We start from the raw sequence: 27229 nt of genomic DNA, 5'->3' as shown, positions 1-27229 counted from the left end.
TCTCCCCACCTCCTGGACTAGAAAACTAACCCTTACACTTCTGTCTTTTAGGATTCCATTTCAGTTTATTGGCCCAAGTCCAGCTCATCACCACATCTTAGAAATGGTCTAACAGCTTAGCCACCTCCTTCAATTCAGATGGAACAGAGAGATTGAGCAGGGTGTCATCTGCTTATTGATGACCATTCACTCTCAATCTCTCGCTGATAGATATCAGTTTATGTCACTCTGTAAAGCACCAAGAAATTGATGCTGCCAGTGTATTCACTTACAAGCACAAACTTAGGACTCACCTGCACATACATGTACTTTATGGATTGTTTGTCATGATGAAATTAAGGCCATTGATTTCATTGGGTCTACTCTGAGTATGTTAGTCAGATACAATCCAGTGTTTCATCACTTATTAATTTCTGGCAGAATTGCCTCCACCGGAAATGGCTGAATGAGATGCAGTATGGGAGTTCTGTAGGTGGTGTTCATCCACACTGCTGCTTTCAAACACAGCAAGCCATCACTCAAGGACTGCAGCATGTATGTGAGACCTCACTCTTAGTGACCCAGTCTCAGGACCCACTTAGTTTAAAGTCGTAGGGAAAGGAGACTGGGGCGGATGACCTCCAAAATGTTTTCAGCCCTGCATCCTCATTAGTTAGAATGGAACAGTCTCAAAAAATATTGTTGAAAACAGATTTCAGCAAGTTAGCAACAGTCAACTGTGAGTGATAAGGGACAAATGATCCATGTTACAAAAATGTATGTAACAAAGAAACTTTCTTTTTAAATGAAAAACCTTTTGGAGGCTGAGATTTTGAGCTGGGGGAAGTTAAGTGATGCTTAACCCTTTCCCTGCCAGCCCATTCCATCTCTCCAGCTTTATTTCCTCACCATGAGTTCCAGGCATGTGTTTACAGGAGCATATTTCTGATCCGGTGGCGGTGATGGTGAGAGCAGCTTGAGGGGTGAAAGGGAGGCACTGAGTAGAAAAATGGCTTCACTCCAAATATGAGGCTGCTGAGGTTACCTTTTATTTATTCATTCATTTTAAAAGGCTGAGCTTCATGATATGAATTTGCGTGTAATATGTAGCTTGCCCTAACTCAAGCAAATGAATCATGACAAATGACCAAATATATGGAAAGTGATCCCTAAAACCCACGATGTAAGAAAGAGAGAGAAACACAAGCAGCAGGTTCCATGACTATGCAAAGTTCCTGCCTGGCAAGTTTGTATAAATAATGACAACTTTGTCAACAAAAGTTTTGCATCTGGGACTTGCAAATTCAGAATTGCTCCCTGCTATTTCCCAAATGCATTTCTGAATAAACCCAAATGCCATTAGGCACAATGTTTTTACTGTGGAGCAGAAAGAGCACATGAGCATCGTATACATGCAAAGTACAGGGAAGGCTGAAGAATCACAGCAAAAATTGTAAGCAAATGAAGCCCTTTCCTGGGCATCTGAATGGCAACGCTAAACTACAGTAAGTCTTATGTTGGTAATTCCCAGGTTGTGTGTCGAAGCTCTTGAATGTGCTATGAGATTGCGTGCACATGTGCCATGAGCCCCAAAGGGCATCAAATCCTGTGTCTGCAGCAATAAAGGACACACTGACACTTGTTTTGGTTCAAATCAGGCTACAGTTTTAACAATTACAGATGGAGGTTTGTTTGGCTGAGGAACTTGGGTATCTCCCATATCATCCAGCCCCCCTGCCAGAAGATTTCTTGGGGTCAATCCTGGGATGAGGTTAGCCTATGACATACATCAGGTAGGTGCAATCTTGACTGGATCACCTCGCTAGCAAATGATATGGCCCTCAGCCCCCACCTGGGCATTTGGACAGAACTACCTCCCCTAGGATTCCTTTAGCAGGATACCCTACAGCCTGGAGGGGTGGCAAAGGCACACAAGCTCCGCTCCTTCCTCGGCTAAGGATCATACCCAATGCCTACCCTGCCAAAGTTGTGACGATTGCAACGAGGGAGGCAAAACCTGCAGAACGAGGCAATAAGTCTGTGGGGGGGGGGGAATCCTCCCTGGCTCCAAAATATGGCGGCTGTAGCAAAAGACCGCCCTTTGAGGAGAGGGTGCAGTACAAGCAAAGAGGGAAGGGTGTGGGTGGGAGATCACATGACAACTGTGGCACTGAGGAGAGGAGGCAGGTTGAATTTAAGCCAAATTGTAGTTGAATTTAAGCAGACCTGAGTGAAGACTCTGACTCTGGACCAATCAGGTCCGCTTCCCGGAAGCCCATCTCCAGGCCTGCCTATGATTGGCCAAATTCAGGCAGGCAAAAAAAAATTGAATTCCCAATGGCCAATAGGAGAGGACATTATGTCTCCTGCCAGCTGCTGGGTACCATCTGCAGTGCAGAACAGGAAGTAATGGAGATAAATGGGATTCCCAGGAAATGGATTTCTACAGCATTGGAGCAATTACTGGGAAGGTTGTTTCCCAGCTGGACACACACCTTACCTCAAGGCAGGAGACTGCAGAGCAGTCCCTCCGAAGAAGAACAGAGTGAATGATTATGCTCATGTCCAGCTAATTTTTGGGCACTTCTGGTGTGCCGAGGCACTCCACATTTGCCAAAGCACCACAGAGGAAGAATCTTGTTACAGCCATATGTACAATCAGCTTTATTACAATTTTAATTTTGCAGAGCTCAGTTGATGCACACATGTACATCCTTGAATTAAATTGGGGAAGTTATAAACGAGCTGAAAGAACTGAAATAAAAGCAACAACGAAACAGTGGGGAATTCTCAGTGCGCAGTGGGGAAGGGCCACAGCTTAGTGTGGGGGGAAGATTCACCTCTGGCACTCCGCCCACATTTGCCTCTGGCTCCACCCACTTTTGCCTTGGTCTCTGTCCACCTTGGGAAAGTGGCCCCCAAGAGTTCTCTATGAGAGAATGTGGTTCTCCACCCCTGTTTTAGCTGTAGGGATTAGAAAACAAACAAACCCCATTTTGTAGGAGGGTTTAAAAATTATGTTGCAACCTGGAATGGTAGAGTCTGGAGTCTACCACCTGATTCTGCTGCACCTGTCAACCAAACTTCAGGTTGTGATAAGGAAGCAGCTGTCTGTCCTGTAAAATTTAGGGAACCATAAAATGACAGCTGTATAGTTCCTCCTTATCTTTTGCTCCAGAAGTTCAGGATGGAATCACTCCACTTTTTTATGGCAATAAATATTCCACAGGCAAATTCCCCTTTCCACTGACAGGCGTCATTTTGGTGTGATGAAAAGGGTCTGTGTGAGCCGCCTGAAAGAAACATCAAATGTCAAGCTCCCATGTGGTAGCTGTGATAATTCTATTCAAATCCCTGGGGTGCGATTCCATCCTCCGAGTCATGTCTTCCATAGACAATGGATTGCTGGCGAATTAGACTCCCTAAATTTTGCAGGAAAAAACCCCCAACCTATCTGAAGTAAAATAAAAAATAAAAAAATGCTAATGACAAAAATTAATACAGCTACAAATGACCCCTTTCATAAATTCAGAACTAGAAGCAATATAAACAGTGTACTGTTTTCCTTACGTATACCAGGACTCTTAGTCAATAGTCATTGATCTTTTCTCCCTGGTGCTTTATTGCTGCTACAGGAACAATACTGACATCTGGTCCTTAATACGGTGGTAAAATAAGACATGGGAGTGTAGTAATCATCCTTCTGCATTAAGCTCAGGATAATCCTTGTGAAACTATTGCAGAATAAATTGGCTTTGAGATCATTCCTAGCAAGCAATATTAAAAACTGAGTATGAATTCTTTGGTGTCCACCCACCACAAAGTAAAAAAATACAGGAGAAAAAAATCAGAAGCAACCACAAATTGTCTAAAGGAAATATAATTACCATCTACAAAGTGTCCCAGAGTTACCCCTAAATCTGGAGGTTCTTACTCTGGCAAAAAATGGAAGAAATTTCACAGGACGCAAGAAGAGTTTCAATAGCCCAACAAACCCATTTTTCTCTGGCACAGAATGCACACCTCTCCCATCCCACCAAGGTTCACATAAAGCAAACATTTCAAGGCAAATCTGATTGGGAATTCTAAAGAAGCAAAAGGTCTAAGATTAGTGAAATTTACAACAAGGTTTCCACACATCCTTAGTGCTGCATCCTTAGTATATGGGCATAAAAGTACCAAACCCTTGCTTGGAAATATGCACTCTTTAAGAAGAAATAGCAATAAGATAATCAGAGTGAAATGCAGCAAAATATATATATTTTTTTAAATGACCCAAGATCAGCTGAAGTTACTGAAACATCAACAGCCACTACTCTGATCCACATGTGGCAGTCCCATTCATTTCCATGGAGCTCCAGCCTGAATGCTTCCTGGCTGAACATGCCTATAAAGATTTTCAGGATTGCAGTTAGCAGCTTTTGAGCAAAATATTTTGAGCTGAAGATTTTTTAAGCTGCAGGCAGAATGTGCATTTCCCCTCACTATATCATCTGTTAAGTGTTTGATTCAACAATCTGTAACAGCTTTGTAAAACTATAAAACTAACCAGTAGCATCTGGTGCTTTTAAAAATTATTATTAATCAGAGAAACCATTAAAAACATTTATAAGTGCTAGCTTTTAACTTTTTAGAATGTATTTTAGGTGATATGCTATATATTCCCCCCAAAAGCAGACAGTTTTACTATCAGATAATTATCCAGACAGTATACTGTTCACAATTTGTTCCATTCACAAATTCACATTTTCAGACCTGTGCACACAGGAAACCATATAAATCAACAGCCACAATTTGGCTAACATGATCTGCAAGCAAGTCTCTTTAGATTTATTGAAGCATGTTTCTTTTCCTGTGTGCACATTCTTTTCCTGATTTATCTCATATCAAGGCTACAGGGGCCGTCCACTCTGAACGTTCTCCGGAACTGAACTCTATGGCCCTGTCCCACAATCATCCATGCACTGTCATGTGCTCGGCCCATTGCGATGCAAAAGGAAATGCACATTTATACCACAAGTGGGTTTTTTAAATAGACATCTTCCATGTGCATTGCCAAGGATGCTATTCAACTCAGTTTCACCCTAAGTTGGCACATGACTAAGTTAAGGACAATTAAACTTAGTTGAATGCCACCCCCAGTGTCACACTCGCTGGTATGGAGTGTGCATCCATGTCCATTCTGCAGATCCAGCAAGGGAGCGCACCTGTGAAGGCTGCACCCACACAAATATCTCCATTGTTGGTCTGAGTGTCTGGATCATCTCCAGGCTGGCGAGTGGCTTGTGACTTGCAGCAAATATCTGAAAACAAAAACCACTCTTTTCCAGTTCTATCAGTCTCTATCATTCGATTTCATGATTAAAATAAGTGGCATGCCCAAAGTGAGAGCTCAGAACACTTCTGACTGTCAAACAACATCTCCCATTCATGCAAAGGTTAACGTAGCCGTTTCATGAATGAAATGACACATATTTACCCAACAAGAGCAACTTGACTGTCCTGGCATCTCTCACGGCATCTTCTTGGAGTCTTTTTTCAAGTTCCCGTGACCTTTTGGCTGATTCTTTAGACTCAGAGCTGACTCCACTGCCCATAACTGTGGAGCTAAATTATTAGCTTATTGTCCAAGCAAGCTGGTGATGTCTAATCGCAAGGAGCCTAGTGCAGAAGTGTTACAATGGAGCTTAGCTGTTTCCTAGTCAGCCTTCTCTCTGCTGGCTGCCTTCACTCCAAAGAGCGGCTTCTGGTCCGTCACATGTCTCAGAGGACAGGACAGAAGGGATTTTGTAGATGCCCATGAAGTCAGCTTGCTATGATGTCAGACATGTAAATGTACCACAATGCTGCTTTCCCTTTGGAAAAGCATGTGTGAAAAACACAGCAATGAATGCGGTGACTCTCTGTTTGTGTGACACCAGCAGTGCTTGTAGTGCAGAGCAATTTCATAGGGGAGGGAGAAAACATGGGGCAACCAAAGCAAAGCAGTACTTTTTATTTCCATTGATCAAAACAGTTAGGCACATGCTTAACAGAATGAGGAAATCAGGGACCATGTCAGATGCTGCTGTTGCTGCTGATTTATCTACCCGTCACCTTATGGTCCCAGGGCAGCTTATAACATTAAAACACAGAAGTTTTAAACAACTTACATGTAGTGTTCACCTCCATGCCTTTTTATCCTTGGCCCCCCTTTTTGATTTCATAACCCCCACATTGTTTGCTTTTTATTCAGCTGTGTTTTTATTCCATGACACAGAAGGATTACCTTTTCCAAATGTCCTCTTCACAATAAGCCCGTGAGGCAGGTTTGACTGAGCAGGAATAATATCTGGCTGAAAATGGCCCCAATGCAATTCATAACTGAGCTGAGATTTGAACCTGGGCCACGCCCACCGAAGTCGAACGCCAGAGCTACTGCACCATACTGGTTCTTTATTGTAAGCTCTTTGGGGCAGGGATTTGTGTTTTGGGGAATTTAATGTCATATACATACTTGGATGGTTCACTAATGACAACAACAACTGTCAGACCACAGAAGTCAGTGGGACCTTTAAGGTGATTGGAGTGTCCCCTTGTCTGGTTGTGTCCTTTGCTATGGAGGGGGGAATAGCACTCTCTGTCAGCAGGCAAACCAACTCCATTGGTGTCTCCCTGTTCAATGAGGCCAGTTCATTAAACTTCACAGTTATGGCAGAAGGCTACACAACAACAGGGTGGGAGCTCTGTCTTCCTCCAAAACTCTTCCTGCCCATGCTGCTCTGCAGTTGTTTCTCTTGCAAATCTCATCCAGAAGGAGAAAAGGTGGTATTCATGTGGGAAAGTGACAAGGGCATTGGTCCAACACCTATACTTGACGTTGTTGGCATTCCACTGTCTCAATAAGCAATGGAGTGTGCCTCTGGGGTGAGGTCAGTAGCACTGAAGTGACCTCTCTGGGGCGTAAGCCTGGGCAGTGTGTTTGGGGGTCCTGGGCTGCCCAGATGACACAACCCCCCCTCTCGGCCTCACTGAAGTGGTCCAAAGGAAAGCAGAGTAATCTGTTTGGCACCAGCTTGGCTGCAGGAGTTGCCAGAAGGAGGCGTACAATGCGTCTTCCATTTGTGTAGGGTTTACTCCTTAGCCTTTTCTTCTCCTGAAGATGTCCCACAAGGCAGGAGAAGTTTAGGATCAGAGTGACCCTCTTAGCCACTGCTGTCAATGGAAGGCAATATTCAGAGCACAACAAGAGCAGGAGCTGGGCCTTTGCACAGGAATGGAGACCTGGAACCCCAGCAGCATACAAGCAGCCTGCTCTGTGAGTGGCAATTGCCCATGCCTTGCCTGCCTTGCTTCCAGTCATCCTACGCCACTGAGGTTTTGCATCCTTATTTGCATTGTTTGAAAGCACAATGCAGTGATAAGCATATCTGGGGGCTTCGTTTATTTTTCAAAATTACAAACGGACCACAAGATTTGGTTTGGACCTCACTTCTTCAGAAAACAGCTAATTTGGTCTGGTGCTTCAGAAGCTGCCTGGTTTGGTTTCACTCCACACCCAAATCCTAGTTTCGAAAAGCAAAGTTTGGTGACTTCCCAATGCACTATAGGGAAATCTAGAAACAACTATACCCCTCCCCCCTTTTAGAGTGTTAGATAGACTTTGCAGGCACAGTGACCGCTCCCCACTTAAAACGGGGGGCGCCCTTTGTGTGGACGAGTGCAGCCCCTAGATCTGGAGCAGCTCCAACAGCATAGGCTTGGCTTTGCCTTCCCTCAGGTGGGATACCTGGAGGTCTCCGCCTACCTCAGTCAGTTGCCCAATCCCACCTGGGGGAAGCGTTGCCAAGGAGACCAGGCCAGGTAGGGGAGGGATTACCTGCCCACACAATAGAGGGAGGATCTTACCTGGGAATCCTCACTTGGCTCCAGAGCTTCTCCCACCCTACCCACCCTCAGTTAATGTCTTATTTGCAGGTTAACTTTTCTTCACGGGTTTTGCAGGTTAACTTTTCTTCGCAGGTATGCGGGCGCTGCTACGTTAAGGTCGCTGTCAAAGGGCCGGAATTTCCCTGCATTGGCAGGTTTCGCCTTTCCCGTAGCAAAACGTCACAACTTTGGCAGTATCAGGCCTTGGGCGGAATCCTTTAGTCCATCTTCCTCTTGCGGCGGCGATACCAGGGTTCCCCGTTAAAGGGGTTTTCTGAAGGGAGGCTTTGGCCGTACACCGAAAGGTCGTCATTGCTCCCTCCTGCGGCGGCGGCGTTACGGGGGCGGCCATCTCTGCTTGAACATATGTTCTCCAGAGCCGGCCCATCCCCCCCCCCCACACACTGGATAACCCTGATGCTCCCTAGGTCCCCAGCTGGGGACCGGGGAGGGAGAACGCCCAATGCCTGAGCCAAGGTCTACCCACATTTGAAATTTAATAAAGTTGTGGCCAATTTAATCCCATAGCACATTGTCTTGAGTCGTTATTCACATGACGGGGGGACCGTGCAGGATCTGGGGACTCCGCCTGTCCACGCAATAGCCTTTCCATCCATCCAAATGTCCGAGAAATAGGTCCAGGGTTTTTTGTTCCATGAACTGTCTATACTTTTATTATTCTTTCATTTTTGGCAGAAACTAATGAAATTTGCCTCTTTGGAGGATATGGATCCTGTCAAGTTTCAGAAAGATAACTCTAGTGATTTTTCCTCACAAGGACAGCCTTTACAGTTTGGAGATGGTTAAAAAAGGACTCACTTAATCTTCCCTATTGTTTCTTAGCAATTTGTATAGTAATGTACATCCAAGAAGTGCCCCTATGGAAAAAAAATAATCATGCCAAAGAGATGAAAGGGGGCTGTGGTGGGTGCTTTAAAGTGGATTTTGGGGGTATCCCTTCTCTCCCTGTGTTTTTTGGGGGAGCGAAAGGTTTTCTGTGATGAACATGGCATTCAATGAAGAGATGCGCCGGAAGAGTAACCTGCAATATTTCAGAAAGAGGAGGGCAGGGACCAGGGAGTTAAGATGAGTGGAACAAAACAGCTTCAGGTTTGTGTTCTGCTCAGCTGGCACCAAAAATCACATAAACTAAATTGCAGATTTGACAGGAGCAGAAATGTGAGCCTCTGGCCCCCAGGCAGGACTGGAAAGCCCAGTGCTACCCAAACCATGAGCAGAACTAGCAAAGAGCACAAAACAGACAAGAACAAGGCTGGATTTAGACCACGTCAAAGAAGCAATTCAGTTAAACGCGTTGTAAACTCACACAGGGAAATCCAGTAGGGAAAGACGGGACTCCACAGTGCCACCTGGTGTCACAGTGTTATATCGCACATAAAATGCCTTTTCTTTATCAATCTAGCTGAGTCCAAAGTGATACATTGCTTCAACAACTTTGCCCCAAACTTCTGCAGTTAAAGAGCCCCAGTAAAATTATTTCCTCTGATTAGAAATAATCAGTCAGTCACAAAAGAGCTCTCCCCCCACCCCCACCCCCACTACTCTCAGTCACCCTGTCACTTCACATGGCAAACTTTGGGAACAAATGTTTCTGGTTTTTTTGTAGACATGGTGCCTGATCAGAAATGCCGGTGTATCATCTGGATACCATTTTAAAAAACTCCCAACATTTATCATCTTTGAAACATGCAAATCTAAAACACCATACAACCCTGCCCCCCACCCCAAACCCTACACAACAAATGTCATTTTGAAATGATGACTCTATTCTCTTCCATTTGCATTTGGTGGCTGGTGCACCAAAGGCCATTTTGAGCCACAGGTGCGAACTCAGTGGTTTTCACTGAAAGCAGAACACTGGAAAATCTTTCCATGGCTTCACTTGAAGCAAATTGAAATGACAGTATGGGTCTGGAGATCCTGGGATGTCATCATTTAGGATAGAGTGCCTGTGGGATGGCATGTCACAGCCCATCCCAGATAAAGAAGAAGCACACGCCAGATATTTAAGTCTATTGGCAAGAGAAACCTTTGCAGCAGCTTCCATGGTGCTCCAGATTCACACGACGCATGCCTGCTTCTCGCCTGTGGTCCGCAGGTCTGGGCTCTATGGAGCAGTTGCAGCAACAGTGGGGCCCCTCTGCTCCTTTGGCTTATATATCCTCCTCCGATGGGCTCCTTTCCTGTGGGAGCCAGGAAGTCATGAAAAAGGCTTGTAGCACCACCTGGTGCCTCGCTGACCTCAGTGACCTGCATGTCTGTGCCTTGCAGTGTATTAAGTGCATAGTCTTATATGGAGTTATGTTCCCCCTCTGGGCAGTATAACCCTATATGGCGATGGGTGGGTTTAAGCCATGACCGGATGTAGGTAATGTGAGACATTGGCAAACGGCCATGCGGGAGGAGAGAACAAAGGATAATAAAAGATACCGGAGAGGAGAGAAGAAGTTCGAAAGGAGCTGCCCTCCATCCATGAAAATATTGCTGGCTCTCTGTGTCTTTATTTTATGCTAAACTGCGCCATTTGTGACGGCTGGCTCCGACACTTTCCCACCACCTGAGACATTTCCTGCATGGAAGTCATTGCTGCTCTGCCCTTTTCAAGCCCCTCCTGGTTCCAGGAGACTGTGGGGTATCTACTGACCCATCCGTTGCTTGAACTGTCCCTTCTTCCTCAGCTACATCCTGCACGCCCTCCTCTGCCTTCGACTGCCCTGACTCTCCCTCCTCCCCTGGCTCCTGCCTTGTGGGTGGCATGACTGGTCCCCTCTCCTGGGTCACTCCCCTGGCCACTCCTGCCTTCGCCACATTCTTTTCAGGAGCCCTACATGGCAGATTTGGCCCAACAGCATTAGAACCTCAGCTTTCTTCAAGCCTAATTTTGGGAGAGGCGAGAGAGTGGGAATGTGTGGTTGCAGAGTGAGCATGATGCCCACAACATGCTCTCTGCTTTGCAAATGTGCCCACGAGCCCCAAGTGTTGGAAGCCCCCGAGACTGTGTTTTTCTATGTTGCTTTCTCTCAAAATACACATTTTCAAATGCATTTTGAGAGCTCATTTGGGTCAAGAACTGAAGAAGAAGAAGAAGAAGAGTTTGGATTTGATATCCCGCCTTTCACTCCCCTTCAGGAGTCTCAAAGCGGCTAACATTCTCCTTTCCCTTCCTCCCCCACAACAAACACTCTGTGAGGTGAGTGGGGCTGAGAGACTTCACAGAAGTGTGACTGGCCCAAGGTCACCCAGCAGCTGCATGTGGAGGAGCGGAGACGCGAACCCGGTTTCCCAGATTACGTGACTACCGCTCTTAACCACTACACCACACTGGGTTACAACAGTATGTAACAAAGTTCTGGTATGCACATTTGTCCAGGGTTGCCCTCCTTCAATAAGTGAAAATCCGGACACATATTCCAAAAAGTGAAAACCCGGACATTTGAGCAATTTACGGCCGGACATTGTTTCCGACGACTGCATCCCAGCTGTGTCCAGGAAATTCCAGGCGTATGGCAACCCTACCTTTGCCCATCAATCTGGATGAGAATTCACAAAGATTGAATTTGCCAAGCATCCTCCACAGTCCTGGATGACTTTACTGATGGCTTACCTCAGTTTAAAGCAGCTTCCTATTTTTACTGTGGGCTTGCTTAAAAGAAGAGTCTTTAAAAAAAAAGAAAGAATTAGAGACAGTCCTGATCTCCCTGAAAAACAAAGTCAGAGCTCTTTCAGGTTTAGTCAGCCTTCATCCTGATTTGTTTGTACTGCAGTTATACAGCCTCACCATCATTCCCACTTTCCCAGCTCTTTTCTTACCACATTCTTCCATGTTTCGTTTCATTAGTTGGTCTGTTACACAAGTGCACCAAACCCAACTTAATTGTACAGTATAACTTAAGTCTGTCATTAAATGATCTGAAGATCTGATACAAAATATTGCTGTTGTGCACTAGATGGCAGGATAAACACCTGCAGACAATTGCTGCGGAAACTGACACACTGTATGCAGCTGGATCACTGACATATATGCATTTTGCAATACAAATATTATCTGAGCAAAGTGCTTCTGCATTCAATCAAAATGTTCATATTGTTTTTTGAAACAAGAACACCAGGCAATCCACACAACTATATCTAACTTGGAATGTGGGAAACCTCCACACCATTTGGTCTGCCGTGTCTTTTCATCTGAGCCACCTGGTATCGGGTGCAGAACACGTCAAGGTAGGGAACGCTCGTGCAAAGCTCTGCCCTTCCCAAGCACTGAGCACAGGGCTTCCACAGCCTTTGAGCAGTGCTGGGTGCCAGGCGTTTGGGAAGTGCTGTCAATTACCTGATGCCTTTATGATGTCAGATGACTGCCAGGTGGGTTGTCCCACCCACCTGCCAAAGTTGGTGCTTGTCAGTGAGAGAAGTAAGAATCTGGCCCTCTGTTTTCTACCTGAGCTGTTGGAGGTAAAGGGGGAAGATTGCAATCCAACTTGGGAGTAAGTCCCATTGAATTCTAAAGGATTTATTTCAGAGTAGACAGAGGGGCGTGCACTCTGTCCTGCTAATTCCGGTGAAAATCTGGAGTATTCCTCCCAGTGCAAATGATTCTCCTCATTTCTAGCTAAGCCCTAAGGCTGCAACTACATAAGGTACACAGGAGAAGTTAATGGGTGCAACAGGCCAAGCAACACGGTCCAGGTCCGGACCTGAATCCAAGGGTTCCATGTTAATAGTGATCAGCATCTGGGGCAATGCAACATGCTCTTTCCAAGAATCACTGCGTGGGTAGATGGGGCAATGCCTGATACAGAATGTTCCATAAATTTGTTCCTCAATCCATTAGGTGATTGAACTGAATATCGATGCTTGCAAGTTGCAACAGGATTTGCTTTCCACAGTCTTTTAAACAGGAAGATTGGACACTTATAGTAAAACAACAGTGCAGAATATATATGTGTGTGTGTGTGTGTGTGTGTGTGTGCATGCGCACATGCGTGCACTATTTAAAACTATTTTGTACCTATAATTTTCAGGGACCACAGTGCCAACAACATTTACATTCCAAGGCTAGAATGTATTTCTGGGCCTCTAGGGGTACATTTTCTGCTGATGGTGTATGTTGTCACCCAGAATCTAACGACAGCAAAAGAAGATGGACAGAATACAGCACAGCCTTCTTTAAGAATGTCTGAACTGCATATTTCCGTTCAGAGGGGTATGGGCCCAGCTCAACCCGGTGTCAGACTTTTTGAATTCAGAACGTTCACATCATGAGTTCCCCCCATTGTGAATATACCGCATCCCTATCTCTCTGCTGCCTTGAGGAAATCTTTGGGAAAAGAAAAGGCCAAGGAGGAAACCCTATACAAATCTGGAGTGGAGTCCCTAAGAAGGTTGGTACGCCTGCCACAGGCAAGCTGGTGCCAAACAGATTACTCTGCTTTCCTTTGGACGACATCAGTGAGACCGAGAAGGGAGTCTTGCTGTCTGGGCAGCCTAGGACCTCCATACCCGCTGCCCAGGCTTGTGCCCCGGGGAAGTCACTTTGGTTTCTGGTTTGACTTCACCCCCAGAGGCACACTCCATTGTCTCTCAAGACAGAGGGATGCCAACAGCAACAACTGGCAGTGGCTTTCAAGGATTTCAGGGTGGGTTTGAACCTAGGACCTTCTGTTTGCAAAACAGATTCTGTCCTATTGCCCTTCCTCCCTTGCACCACAACATTCCTACTCTAATAAAGCAAAGGGATTTATGTGTGGTTATGTGTTTACCATAGAGAAGCTTGCAGAAACTCTCCTCTGTGCAACTCTCACCTGATCCCTACTTCCTACGCTAATGCAAAAACAGAATGCAGCTAACCATTAGATGCTGCCCGGCTCCAAATCTTGCAACATTATCTGTGGGCTCAGCTCTAGGCAGGAACATTGTCCTGAGAGGAGGAGAAGAAGGGGAGTTTGGATTTAATATCCTGCCTTTCACTCCCCTTCAGGAGTCTCAAAGCGGCTAACATTCTCCTTTCCCTTCCTCCCCCACAACAAACACTCTGTGAGGTGAGTGGGGCTGAGAGACTTCACAGAAGTGTGACTGGCCCAAGGTCACCCAGCAGCTGCATGTGGAGGAACGGGGAAGCGAACCCTGTTCACCAGGTTACGAGTCCACCGCTCTTAACCACTACACCACACTGGCTCAAAAGACGCTGATACAAAAGACCTTCATCCTAAAAGAGTTTTGCCTTTTACCAGGTGCAACTCGTTTTCAGTCCGGAAGCTTCAGTTAGTGCAGAATGCAGCAGCACAATTGCTGACAGGAGTGAGGCCTTGTGAGTGAGTAACTCAGAGAGCTTCACTGGTTGCCAATTTGCTACAGGGCCAATTTCACGGTGTTACTATTAGCATACAAAGCCCTTAGCTTACCTACAAGATCGCCTTACTCTGCATGTGCCCAGTTGACCGCTTCAATCCACAGAACGGGCACGACTGCAGATGGCACAGAATACCCTTTCTGCATTTGTAAGAACTGGATCATTCAGTGTAGCAGTGCATCAAGTTTGGAATTCCCTCCCTATTAAGATCTAGCTGGTGCCTTCGCTGTACTCTTTTTTGCTGCCTGCTAAAATCAGTCCTGTTTGGACAGGCCTACCCAGGTGCTTAGAAAGCTGAGGTAATTTTCATTTGTTTTAGTATTTTGACTTTTGTATGTCTTAAAGCATGGTTGTGATTTTTTTCTCGATCTTGCTGTTTCATCCCTGGTACGCCGCTTTGAGGTTTTTGTGTGTGCAAATTTATGAAATAAATAAATTATATCGGTGAGAATTGCTTGCGAAGATGTGTATATTAAAAGAAATATGCACAAGATTCTTATAATTATTACTGAGGACTTCCTTTTTTAAATAAAAAAACACCATGAATTGATGCGGAATGTGGAGAAGTGAATTTAGTAATTGCGGAGGGTGGGGACCGCCATTAATCCCTTGTTGCTCCCTGTTTTCCTTTGTGGCTCTTTTGAGAGCTCAAAAAATCTGACTTGTGGGTTTGAGGGGAGGAGGAAGAGCTGCCCCATCTCTCTGGGGTATGAGTAGGAAAACTGGCAACTGAAGCTCTTGGTGAAATGAGGACTCAGGAAGCTGAACGAAGTCTTAGAGAGGCCCCGCCTTTCTCAATTGCTTGACATGAATTTCCTGTCACAGGAACATTTTGTGTCCTGCGACAAAACACCTCCACCCTAAAAGAGTTTTGGCCCCTTTAACCTTTTTCTTTAAAAACTTAATTTTAATCCCCACATCAATTCACATTTTAATCAACAGTGTGTTGCAATCATAAATCATGCCTACTCCAAAAAGCAAGTCTCATTGAGTTCAGTGGGGCTTACTCCCAAGTAAGTGTGTGTTGGATTGCAGGCTATGCAGTTACATAACTTTCAAAGTACTTCACACCTATTAAGCCCTTTTTAATGATAACCCTGTGGCTCAAATTTAACACCACCTTATAAAAGGGAAAATTTGAAGAATATGCTTCGCCCGGAGCCATTAAGGGCCTAAGCATCTGTAACTGTATATTATGGGACTAGCAAACATGTTAAAGTAAAGGTAAAGGTACCCGTGCCTGTACGGGCCAGTCTTGCCAGACTCTAGGGTTGTGCGCTCATCTCACTCTAGAGGCCGGGAGCCAGCACTGTCCGGAGACACTTCCGGGTCACGTGGCCAGCGTGACAAAGCTGCATCTGGCGAACCGACACCAGAGCAGCACACGGAACGCCGTTTACCTTCCCGCTGGTAAGCGGTCCCTATTTATCTACTTGCACCCGGGGGTGCTTTCGAACTGCTAGGCTGGCAGGCGCTGGGACCGAACGACGGGAGCGCACCCCGCCCCGCGGGGATTCGAACCGCCGACCATGCGATCAGCAAGTCCTAGGCGCTGAGGTTTTACCCACAGAGCCACCCGCGTCCCCCAAGCAAACATGTTACTGGTCTTCTAAAAAATAATAATTGAATATCAGGTTTGTGGATGTGTGTGTGTGTGTGTGCGCACACACACACACACACACACACAAGATATTCATCAGGTTGCCAGGTTGCCCCCAAGATGGAGGAGGCCCAGCACATGTAGTGCATGTATGACATCATATGTGCGAAATGCATCACATGACATCACACGTGTCTCCCAACTTCGTGTAGGCTGGTGCAGCCTTCTGCTAGGCTGTGCTGGTTTCTGCAGCATCTCCTGCCACCACGCAGGCCAGGGCAGCTTTCTGCGACATTCAAACAAATATTGAGGGGGGCCAAGTCTCTTGCAAACATAATATATAAAATTGTTGAATAATACAAATAAAATAATTGACTGCCTTTTCATTATCTCAACCCACACGGTTCCAGGAAAGAACGGTAAGACCTTTCTTGATGTTTACTAATCAGTTATGTTATCTCAAAGGACAGCCAAATGCATAATAATTTGCTTTTCTATAAATACCCCTAGGTCTGGGCATTTGTTAATGGATAATCTCTTTGATTTCTGGAAAATAAATTGCTAGCAGGGTAGGAGTGTAGGGCTTCTAACCTGGGCATAATTCTTCCAAAACTTCCTTCCAGTAGCACCTTAAAGACCAACTAAGTTAGTTCTTGGTATGAGCTTTCGTGTGCATGCACACTTCTTCAGATACACTTCTTCAGTATCTGAAGTAATTCAGTATTCAGTAATTCAGTATTCTTCAGTATCTGAAGAAGTGTGCATGCAAACGAAAGCTCATACCAAGAACTAACTTAGTTGGTCTTTAAGGTGCTACTGGAAGGAATTTTTTTATTCTTCCAAAACTTGTATTTGGATCAATATAACAAATGGCAGAAAGCAATATCTAGATTTATCTGGCAGAGGAAGAAACCAAGAATAAAATATAAATTACTAATTGATTCTAAAGAAAGAGGGGGCTTTTCCCTGCCAGATCTGAAGTTATATTATGAAGCGTCCTGCCTCTGCTGGTTGTGGGAATGGATTTTGTTAAAAAATACAGATTTACTAGACCTGGAAGGTCACGATAATAGATTTGGGTGGCACGCATATTTGTGGTGTGATAAAATGAAAGTACATAAAGGATTCCTGCACCATTTGATAAGAAAATTGATCTACAAGGTATGGGATAGGTATAAGCACTTATTAGAATGGAGAACACCATAGTGGCTCTCTCCATTGGAAGCAATTTTGGTAAAAAAAGTAAATATGAGAGGCAAGTGGGCCACCTATAGAGATTTCTTAAAAGAGGCAGGAAACCAATTAAAATTGGGGGGGAATTGAAGATATTAGAGAATTGTCAATGGACTGGCCTCAGTATCACCAATTAAATGATGTGTTTAAGGTTGATAAAAATGGTTTTGATACAATGAAATTGAGGTTTGAAATAGATCTGTTGGAAAATAATGTCAAAGTGTTATCAAAAATGTACAAATTGTATGTAGAATGGCATACAAAAGATGAAGAAGGCAAGGCAGTGATGATACATTGGGCTAGAGATTTTGGGTATAATATCCAACTTTCATCTTGGGAAAAGCTATGGAAAGAAGAAATAAAGTTTACTGCATGCTGTTCATTGAAAGAAAACTATGTGAAAATGATATATCACTGGTAAAATTGCTGAAACGTACAAAACAAGTTCAAAATTGTGTTGGAAATGTAAAGAGAAGAAGGTTACTTTTTACCATATGTGGTGGACATGTACATTGGTAATGGCTTTCTGGCAAATGTTATATAATGAACTAAAGAAAATGTTTAAAAATACATTTGTTAAAAAACCAGAAGCCTTCTTACTAGGTATAATAGGTGAAGAGTTACCAAGAGAAGATAAAAGACTTTTTATGTATGCAACAACGGCAGCGAGAATGCTACTAGCCCAGAGATGGAAGGAGAAATACCAAAAAAAGAAGAATGGCAGATGAAACTGATGGAGTATGCAGAGATGGTGAAACTGCCGGGGAAGATCCGAAACCAGGAACATCAAGTATGGTTAAGTTTTATATATATAAAATTATCAAAAACGCATATATATTTCAATATATATCTATATCTATCTATCTATCTATCTATCATCTATCTATCATCTATCTATCATCTCTATCTATCTATCTATCTATCTATCTATATCTATCTATCTCACAAATCTTCCCTTCTTTTCTGTTGGAGCATATCTGGATATTATTAGGATGGGTAACAAATTCAGGAGTCTTATGGCTCAAAAACCTCCTGCTTTTTTCTCTCAAGTTGCCTTTTCCAGATTGCAATTCTCTTTCTCTAGTTCAGGGGTCTGCAACCCGCGGCTCCGGAGCCGCATGTGGCTCTTTTGCACCTTTGCCGCGGCTCCGGGGCGGATACTAGCGAGGGGAGGAGGCGCATTGTGCGCCCCGACACTCCTCACTGTGGCGGGCGCTGTACTGGCTGTGACATCGCATGGGGGCAGTGCGTGCGTTAGTCATGCACCGTCCCGACGTCACCTTCCCGCCCGCTGTCAGATCGCGGCTCCGGAGATATATTTGTTTTAAATGTCGCAATGGTTTTGCGGCTCCCAGTTTTATTTTCTTCGGAAACGGGTCAAGTGGCTCTTTTTGTCTTAAAGGTTGCAGACCCCTGCTCTAGTTGGTACAACTTGCCATTGGGTGGGTGGGTTATTTGAGCAATCTTTTGATTTGAATAACAGCTCTCTGTCAGCAAACATATGAATTAAAAACCAAAATTTATTCCACTCATCAGTTCAGATTCTGTTTTCATTATTCTGCTGGATTTCTTCACTGGCCTGTTCTGAATGATCACCGCGAGATCATCTGGGGCCCTCTTCCTAGAAGAATCACCATTGGAATTTGAACTTTCCCCCTTGTTCAGTTCCTTTCCAAGTATGTTTATTCTTCCACCATTCACTGCTTTTCCCTCCAGTCTTCACTGTAGGGCAGGAAATGAGGTGTGTCAATCTGAAATCCCCAAAGTTCCATCAAAACACGCCTGATTGGGGCTTGAACAAATCAGATTAGGTGAAGGGCTGAGATCATTTCCTTGGAAGGTAGCAAGTGGGTAGTCACTTTACTCCTCTCCTGTCTATAGCCTTGGATCCAGAGGAGTTAGGTTAAGAATGGAAAGCGACTCCTCCAAGCCCATCTCTTGAGCATTCATACTGATGTGAAAGCAAGTTTCCGAGTTCAGGTTCAGATCTTGATAGATATCATTTAATTGTTTTGCTACTGTATTTCATAGGGACTTACTGAGCTCAAACCCATCCCCATCTTGATGTACCTTCAAAACTTCACTAACTTCAGTTTCTTTGCTGGTAGGTCTTTTCTGTGGTGATACAGTGATAATTTGTTTTCTCCACTAACCTGGCCAATGTACCATTTATGGCATTCAAACCTGAAACTTCTTTTTCCAATGTGTTCATTCTGCTAAAGATTTACTGTTTGTTTAGACAGGAGACACTGGTTGCATAAAACTTCCCATAGTGAGGGAGTTTCAGTCTCTGTTGTGGCCAAGTCTGTTGTGCCAAGTTTATTATTACACACAGTTGATGTTTCATTATATGGAATAAGTTGGCGTTTGCCTGGGAACATATGTATCGGCTCCTAATAAATCCAGATCAACTGACTAGTTAGCTAACCTTTCATTAAAGGAGTATGTAGCAAATCCTCTTATTTTGAATAAGGCACCTCCAGCCCCATTCCTTGCACCCATGTAAAGGATCAATGCTGTCCATATAAAACAGGTTAAGTACCTTTTGCCACAATTGCTTTGCAGGTACCACTCACTGCCTTCCTTGCTCCAGCTGCTGAGTCATAGTTCAGCATAAACTTCTGTAATAAATTTGGCAATGGGGTTCTGGAAGACTTGTTTGAAGCACTGTAGGTCTGTGCTAGCATGTTAATCATGACGAAAGTGTCAAAACTGCAGCGTATCCTTCAGGCAAGATGGGTGGTTAAGTGTTCCTTATCAGCTGAACACTGAGCTGAAGCAGCTATTTTCCCATCACCTCTCCAATTAAAATATATGGCCATTAAACCCACATAGAAGTAAAACAGATAAAACTGATACCCTCCTTGCCTGTATGTTACAATTAACACTGCTGAGGCAACTAGAACTATTAAAAAACAAATTTAACTATAACAGACGGCAGACCTCAAAGACAAGCAGGCTTGCTTGTCGCTATCTCCACCTCATCTTAGTGAAGAATATTCCCTCCCTGCACCAGTGGCAAGTTTTATCCTCATATCTCAACAGGAGAAGGACAACTTAAGCATCTTCTCCCTTCATATTGTGGGGAAGACTACTGACCACCCCCAACTAGCATTTAATTTTGAAGAACAACAACATTCTAATTTTGTTACTCTCATATTGTGTACTTAGTAAGAATCTGAGTGTTCAATTTACAAATGATGTGAAATTTGAATTGGGAATTTACAGCTAAGGAGTGAGTGGAGGGATTCAATTCAGTTTGCATTTAAAGGCAAACTTATCTAATTTAGACTTTCGGGCAAACCGAAACAGAGTCATCTTCAAAATTCATATTTCTCCAAAATACGTAGTGAAGTTCTCCAGCCAAGTAAGGTGTGCATAAAATGCATATATTAGTAAAATAACATACCAAAAATGCATTATTAGGGACAATTGCTTGTTAAAAAGTGCATATTGGACAAAAATGCAAAAAAAATGCATTTAGTGGAAGAAATTTGCATCAAATTCTGGTAATTTTCAAAAGGACTTTTCTAACAAATATATTTAAAAATGAAAGAGAAAACATTGCAAGCTGGTGTGGAAATGTGGAGAACAGAATTTAGGATTGGGAAAATGAGAAATGGAGATAAAGTGAAATTGACAGATTTGCCCATCCCTTTTCCCAGTTTACAGTCCATGAACATACCCACTGCATGATATAGCCAGTTGTAGTTGCTAGTAGCAGTACCCAGACAGTAATCCGAAGAGAGTATCACATGCCCAGAATATTCTCTCCACCTCATCTAATTAATATCTTCAAGAATCCTATGTGTATTTTGGTTTCACTCCTCCAGCAGTAGTTGCTATTGCTGGAAATAGGTCAAAGCATTATGTATATGAGACGCAACTCCCTGAAACGAACCTCTTGCCGTCTTAATTCCTGTAACCACCTGGATTTAGCCAGGCTTTCATTTATGGATTCTTCCCACTCTTGATCCTGCAGCTTCTCCTGGGACAATAGGCCTAAATATATTCAATTCATGAGAGTTGATATTAAAAGGGACAGGCGGGCAGGCCTCTACGAAAGTTCAGGTAAGCACACAAGTCAAGAGGCTGACTCATTAGGGCAATGGGGCACTGCCACACCAACGTCATTCTGGCCTCATTCAGACCCCACATGTCTACCTTTTTCTTATAACCAGCCCAGAGGGTGGAACTGGCTAATCAATGGTTCCTCGTCACCCTGGAAACAAGTGACAAGTGGGGTGCCGCAGGGTGCCACCTTGGACCCGTTGTTGTTCAACAGCTTTATAAATAACTAGCGTGAGGGTATCAAGGGGCTGCCTATCGAATTTGCAGATGACACCAAACTGGGAGGGAGAGCCAATGCCACAGAGAAGAGTATGCCCAGCTCCAAATCTTGCAACATTATCTGTGGGCTCAGCTCTAGGCAGGAACATTGTCCTGAGAGGAGAAGAAGAAGGGGAGTTTGGATTTAATATCCCTCCTTTCACTCCCTTTAAGGAGTCTCAAAGCGGCTAACATTCTCCTTTCCCTTCCTCCCCCACAACAAACACTCTGTGAGGTGAGTGGGGCTGAGAGACTTCAAAGAAGTGTGACTGGCCCAAGGTCACCCAGCAGCTGCATGTGGAGGAGCGGGGAAGCGAACCCTGTTCACCAGATTATGAGTCTACCACTCTTAACCACTACACCACACTGGCTCTCAAGGGCAGAATTGGGATTCAAGATGACCTTAACAGATTGAAGAGCCGGGCCAAAACTAACAAAATGAATTTCAGTAGGGACAAATGCAAGGTTTTACACTTAGGCAGGAAGAACCAGCTGCACAATTATAAGATGGGGGACACCTGGCTTACTAGCAGTACATGTGAAAAGGATCTAGGGGTCTTGGTAGACCACAAGCTTAACATGATGCAGCAGCAGCAGCAGCAGCAAAAAAAAAAGCAAAAAAAAAAGAGCTAATGTTATTCTAGACACCATCAACAGAAGCATCCAGTTCAAGGGAAGCAATAGTACCACTCTATTCTGCCTTGTTCAGACCACACCTGGAATGCTGGGTCCAGTTCTGGGCATCACAATTTAAGAAGGATTTTGACATGCTGGAACGCGTGCAGAGGGTGACCAAGATGACGGTTCTGGAAAACAAGCCTTATGAGAAATGGTTGAGGCAATTTGTCTGATAAGGAGATAAGATAGCCATCTTCAATTATCTCAACGGCTCTCACATGGAAGATGGTGCAAGCTTGTTTTCTCCTGCTCATGAGGTTAGGGCAAGAACCAATGGATTCAAGTTACAATAAAGGAGATTCCAACTAAACATCAGGAATGACTTTCAGACAGTAAGAGCTGTTTGACAGTTGTACGGAGTCCCACAAGGGGTGATAGACTCTCCTTCCTTGGAGGTTTTTAAGCAAAGGTTGGATGGCCATTTGTCATGTATGCTCTAGTTGAGATTCCTTAGGTTGGACTAGATGACCCTTGGGGTCTCTTCCACTCTACAATTTTATGATTCTATGAAAATGGGGACAACATTAGAATTAGTTGGCTTTGCCTCTAGCTCCATCTTTCTGCTTTATGCCCTACCAGTTCTGGTGGGCACCAGCCACCTGTGACTGAAGCCAATGAAAATGTCCAAGTACTGTCACAATAATTTCATACTGACCAGTCTGCAAACTTGCTGTCATGTTCTGGATCCCCTGAAGTTTGTCTAGCAGTCCAAAGGCAGACACATGCACAGAAACCCTGCCTTTAGGGTGCTTCCAGGCAGTCACTATTTTCAGGCTGGGGTTCAATCTCATGCCATCAAATTCAGTTCGTTCAGTTAAGATTGATTTGGCATCTTACACAGCAAAACTGTCCCCCTCCCCGACCCCACACTCTGACATTTCACAAAGAGAAAAGAGAAGAGGGAAATGCTCTGGAAATTATGGAGCAATGATTGTTTGATGCCTTATCATATAACCTCCTCACAAACAAATCAGAAGGAACACTCAATAAATACCCAATGTTGTTTACCCTCCCTGCAAATTTGTGCAAACTAAACAGCAGGAATATTCCATAAACAGGCTGCTTGGAAGTGACCTTAGTCAACAACTTAAAAGAAGAAGAAGAACAACAACAACTCTGGTTTACACATAAAATTTAGGGCAATTTGTGGCAAAGGTTCTGAATGGAGCTCCTCATATAGCTTTGAGGACATTTATGGAGGGAAAAAGTCACTAACCTTTGGACCAGATGATCAAGGCTGGGCCTTAACCATTAGCTGCTGTGCTGCTCGTGAGGTACGTTTTCCGGTCTTATTTTGAGAGTAGGGAAATGAGCCTTTCCTGTTGCTTCAAGGTAGCTGGCATTTATCCTCCTAGGCTCACATTTGCATTGTATTTGCGGCAGGTCTTCAGACAAGATTGCAGTTAACTGGTGTATTTACAAGAGGGCGGTGGGAAAGGGCCATGTAAAGAACATCTACTTCTGGAATACACCCATTCCCATTGTAGCACCTAAGGCTGTGCAATCCATCAGTCCCCCCACCGTACTTTGGTACACAAAATGGAACAATAAGAACACAGCCTTTCCTCGTCTTACCTTTCCTCCAATAACATGAGGGGAAATGGGCACAAATATTTCTAAGTATGCTGTTTAGGCATAGCGCATTCATTGCTCTCCATATCTAAATAAGTTATTTCATCTTTACATTTATGTTTACTTCAGTCCTGGGGGCTGGATGCGGCTTATACAGCTGCCCGCCACCCACAATCCAGCCTACAGACTCCCCTTCTTAGCTTGCTCCGGACACAGCAATGAGGCTTCTCCATTGGAAGCTGATCTTAAACCTAATTTCCATGCAGATCATTTGGATGAGGGCAGAGCATGGGGTGGATTTTAAATGGTATTACACCTTCCTTCGTATGCACTGCGACCCTCTGCTGCCCACCCCCTTCAGGGTGGCAATTAGGCTTGAATATTGATGGCAATTGTTTTCAAATTTAATTGCCACATGAATGGTGGGGGGAGCTCTGTGGAGACTACAGTTAGTAGGAATGGATTAACCCTTCCTTTCCCACATAATATTATTAATAAATATTTTATTATTTATACCCCGCCCATCTGTCTGGGTTCCCCGAGCCACTCTGGGTGGCTTACAGCATATATAGAAACATAGGAAAATGATTTAGAGAAGCTGTCCTGGTTTCTGATTTGATCCTGGAAGGTCCTGCTTTTCCTTAGGATGTCCCTATTTTCATCGGAGAAATGTTGGAGGGCACAAGGGTACGAGAGAGAGAGAGAGAGAGATTTTTTTCTCCTGTGGGAAGGGCAGTAATACACTGAAAGGGGAACACAGGCTAATATTTTACGGGGGGGGGGGAGAGAGAGAGGAATAGTGCCTATACATTTCCCCTCATATCTCAGGTTCCACAAATGCTAGAAACATGCTTTTAAAAAAATGAAAGCTAGCAATCCAAGTGGTGTAAGAGGCTGAGACACTGCCCCCTTGCACCCCACTCCACTGCTGTGGAAGTGTCCCTGCCCACTACTGTCATGTAGCTCCCTGAAGGCCCTCAATTTGGAAAAAAAATCCCTTGCCACTTTTTGCCCAGGCAATAAAAGGGATTGGGCCCTTCCTTTATGCTCCTGGGCCATATTTGAGGCTCCTGTGTTGCTCTACAGAGCCCTGAACAACTTGAGCCAAGGCCACCTTAAGGACCACCTCAGCACCCAGAGGTGCACTGTTAGTGTTTCCTCCTGTTGTGGAGGCCCAACTGGCTTCAGATAGAATTTGGGCAATTCACAACGTTGTTCACATGTTGTGGAACACTCTTGCGGCAGAGATTGGGCAGGCTGCCTCCCCTTTGACTTTCAGGTGCCTTTTGAATACCATAGAATCATAGAATCATAGAGTTGGAAGAGACCACAAGGGCCATCGAGTCCAACCCCCTGCCAAGCAGGAAACACCATCAGAGCACTCCTGACATATGGTTGTTAAGCCTCTGCTTAAAGACCTCCAAAGTAGGAGACTCCACCACACTCCTTGGCAGCAAATTCCACTGTCAAACAGCTCTTACTGTCAGGAAGTTCTTCCTAATGTTTAGGTGGAATCTTCTTTCTTGTAGTTTGGATCCATTGCTCTGTGTCCGCTTCTCTGGAGCAGCAGAAAACAACCTTTCTCCCTCCTCTATGTGACATCCTTTTATATATTTGAACATGGCTATCATATCACCCCTTAACCTCCTCTTCTCCAGGCTAAACATGCCCAGCTCCCTTAGCCGTTCCTCATAAGGCATCGTTTCCAGGCCTTTGACCATCTTGGTTGCCCTCCTCTGGACACGTTCCAGTTTGTCAGTGCCCTGCCGTTTTGTGTCAGCAGATCTAATGACCTGTACTTTGTTTTTGTTGTTGAAATGGTGTTTTATGTTTGAATATTGCAAATAGCCATGATATTTTGTGGCAGGATGGCATAGAAATGGTTTTATAAGTAAACAAACAGGGAAACTCACTACTGCAACTGGATCTGGATCATGCTCATGTCTTGGCAAACCTTCTCAGAGCAAGCATATGGTAGCTGCCAGCTGTACGAGCCATGAAATTTTGATTCAGACCTCACCTTAGTTGTGAACTTAGCAGGTGGTTTCATAAAGTGCTTTCATAAAGCAGCTCCAGCCTTCCATATTTAATACGGATAATCTATGGGGCTTTTGCAGGGATTCTTAAGAAATGCATGTGAAACACTTTGAACTGGTGCCAAGTATTATTGTTTCTCCCTCGCCCATGTCCAGGGCCACCAAAACCTCAAGAAAGGTGTGCCTTCTCCATTGTCTGGCATTAAACTGCTCTCTCTCTATCCCTGCCACACCTTCCTCAAGCCAGGAATAATGAGTTCTGCCTTCCTGCTGTAGATAATTACAGCTGGGACCCATTGGACCATTCTGGTATTGTTGGCCATAGACTCCTGGCAGCTCTTGTAAGCTGACGTGGGAAGGTGAAGCTGGTAGTTTGGTCAAGCCTGGTCTTGCTTATCCCTCGCGGGCATCCTTGTCAGTGACTCACACTGTCCGCAAGCAAATTATTTTCAAGGCAGCAGCGTAACACACAGCCTTGAATTGCTGAAACAGATCCCTTTTCAGGATTCTCCCCTGCCAAAGGTGGTTTCCCATTTTACTCCTGCCTGGTTAAGAATACATGAAGCTGCCATATAATGAGCTAGACAATTGTCCCATCTGCCTCAGCAGCTCAGTATTGTCTCCAATGACTGACAGCTACTCTCTTAAGATTTCAGGCAGGAAACACTCAACCTGTGACCTCCGCAGTTAAGGCTGATGCTCTGCTGTGGAGCCCATGGCCTGTGGAGGGTCAGCTTGAGATCGAAGAAAGCATTACGCATCCTCTGATGGACCCGCTTCCTCTGACGGTGAAGCCAGATGAGATTACCTGGTTGCAGTGGCATCGCTCCAAGCTTCACTAAAGGGTGCTTAGCCAGCCTTTTCATTTCCCACAACTCACCATATCAGTGCTACATCAGAGACCCTGAGGGAAATGAAGAGAGAAGAAAGAGCCAGCTGAATGGCAGTGTTTGGAGTTCATATTTGTATATTTCAAGGGAGAGCCGGGCAAGCATCAACAGTGGCAGCTGTCCAAGGGTGCCAGTGTCACCACTTTGGCTTCGCTCCAGTCCTGCTAAAATGGACATCCCTGGCCCCGATCCCAGTGAATGTTTCCCACATTCCTTTCTACAGCATCTACCATGACAATGAACATGACGGAAACATTTCCTCTCATGGGGGGCCTTCGCCCACAAGTGTTACATTGCAGCTTCAGATGAAAACAAAAGCTTACCACTTATCCCTAAAAACAATTAACATTGCATTATGCCTCCCTGAATGCTTAGATACAGGAATAATGTGTTTCCTGTCCAAAATACATGAGACCCACCCCTCTGAGGAACTTAAACAAAAATAAGAAAAAATAGAATGGCATATTTGTGGCTAGGACTGTAGCAATACCCTTTGCTCACTTACTGGGGCTGGACCCCTGATTAGGCCAAGGCCCCAGCTAAATTCGGCATATTTGATGGGATTTTGATGAACTAGGTACAGACAGCCATGAATGAGCCCAGAGGTGGGATGAGACCAGAGCTCATAGCTTTCAGG

The 27229-nt window shown here is 44.5% G+C and overlaps 1 protein-coding gene across 5 annotated transcripts in view; it reads right to left on the bottom strand.

Moving 5' to 3' along the window:
- The window catches only part of LOC309541690 (guanine nucleotide-binding protein G(t) subunit alpha-3), a 53458-nt gene that overhangs the window by 11346 nt on the left and 14883 nt on the right, over positions 1-27229 (bottom strand). The window contains exon 1 of one of the 5 annotated variants that reach the window (XM_082239847.1): positions 26511-26541. The exons of 2 other annotated variants lie outside the window; for them this stretch is intronic. In XM_082239847.1, the coding sequence (XP_082095973.1) occupies positions 26511-26526 (16 nt within the window). In that variant the 5' untranslated portion in view covers positions 26527-26541. Of the gene's footprint in view, positions 1-5458; positions 5698-20772; positions 20789-26510; positions 26542-27229 lie in introns of those variants that run through there. 2 more of the 5 variants (XM_082239850.1, XM_082239846.1) reach the window with 2 other exon arrangements.

This window comes from Podarcis vaucheri (assembly GCF_965113315.1).
Source record: "Podarcis vaucheri genome assembly, chromosome: 10".
Taxonomy (NCBI): Eukaryota; Metazoa; Chordata; class Lepidosauria; order Squamata; family Lacertidae; genus Podarcis; species Podarcis vaucheri.
The sequence above is the reverse complement of the archived record's forward strand: the minus strand, read 5'-3'. Positions and strand labels throughout refer to the sequence as shown.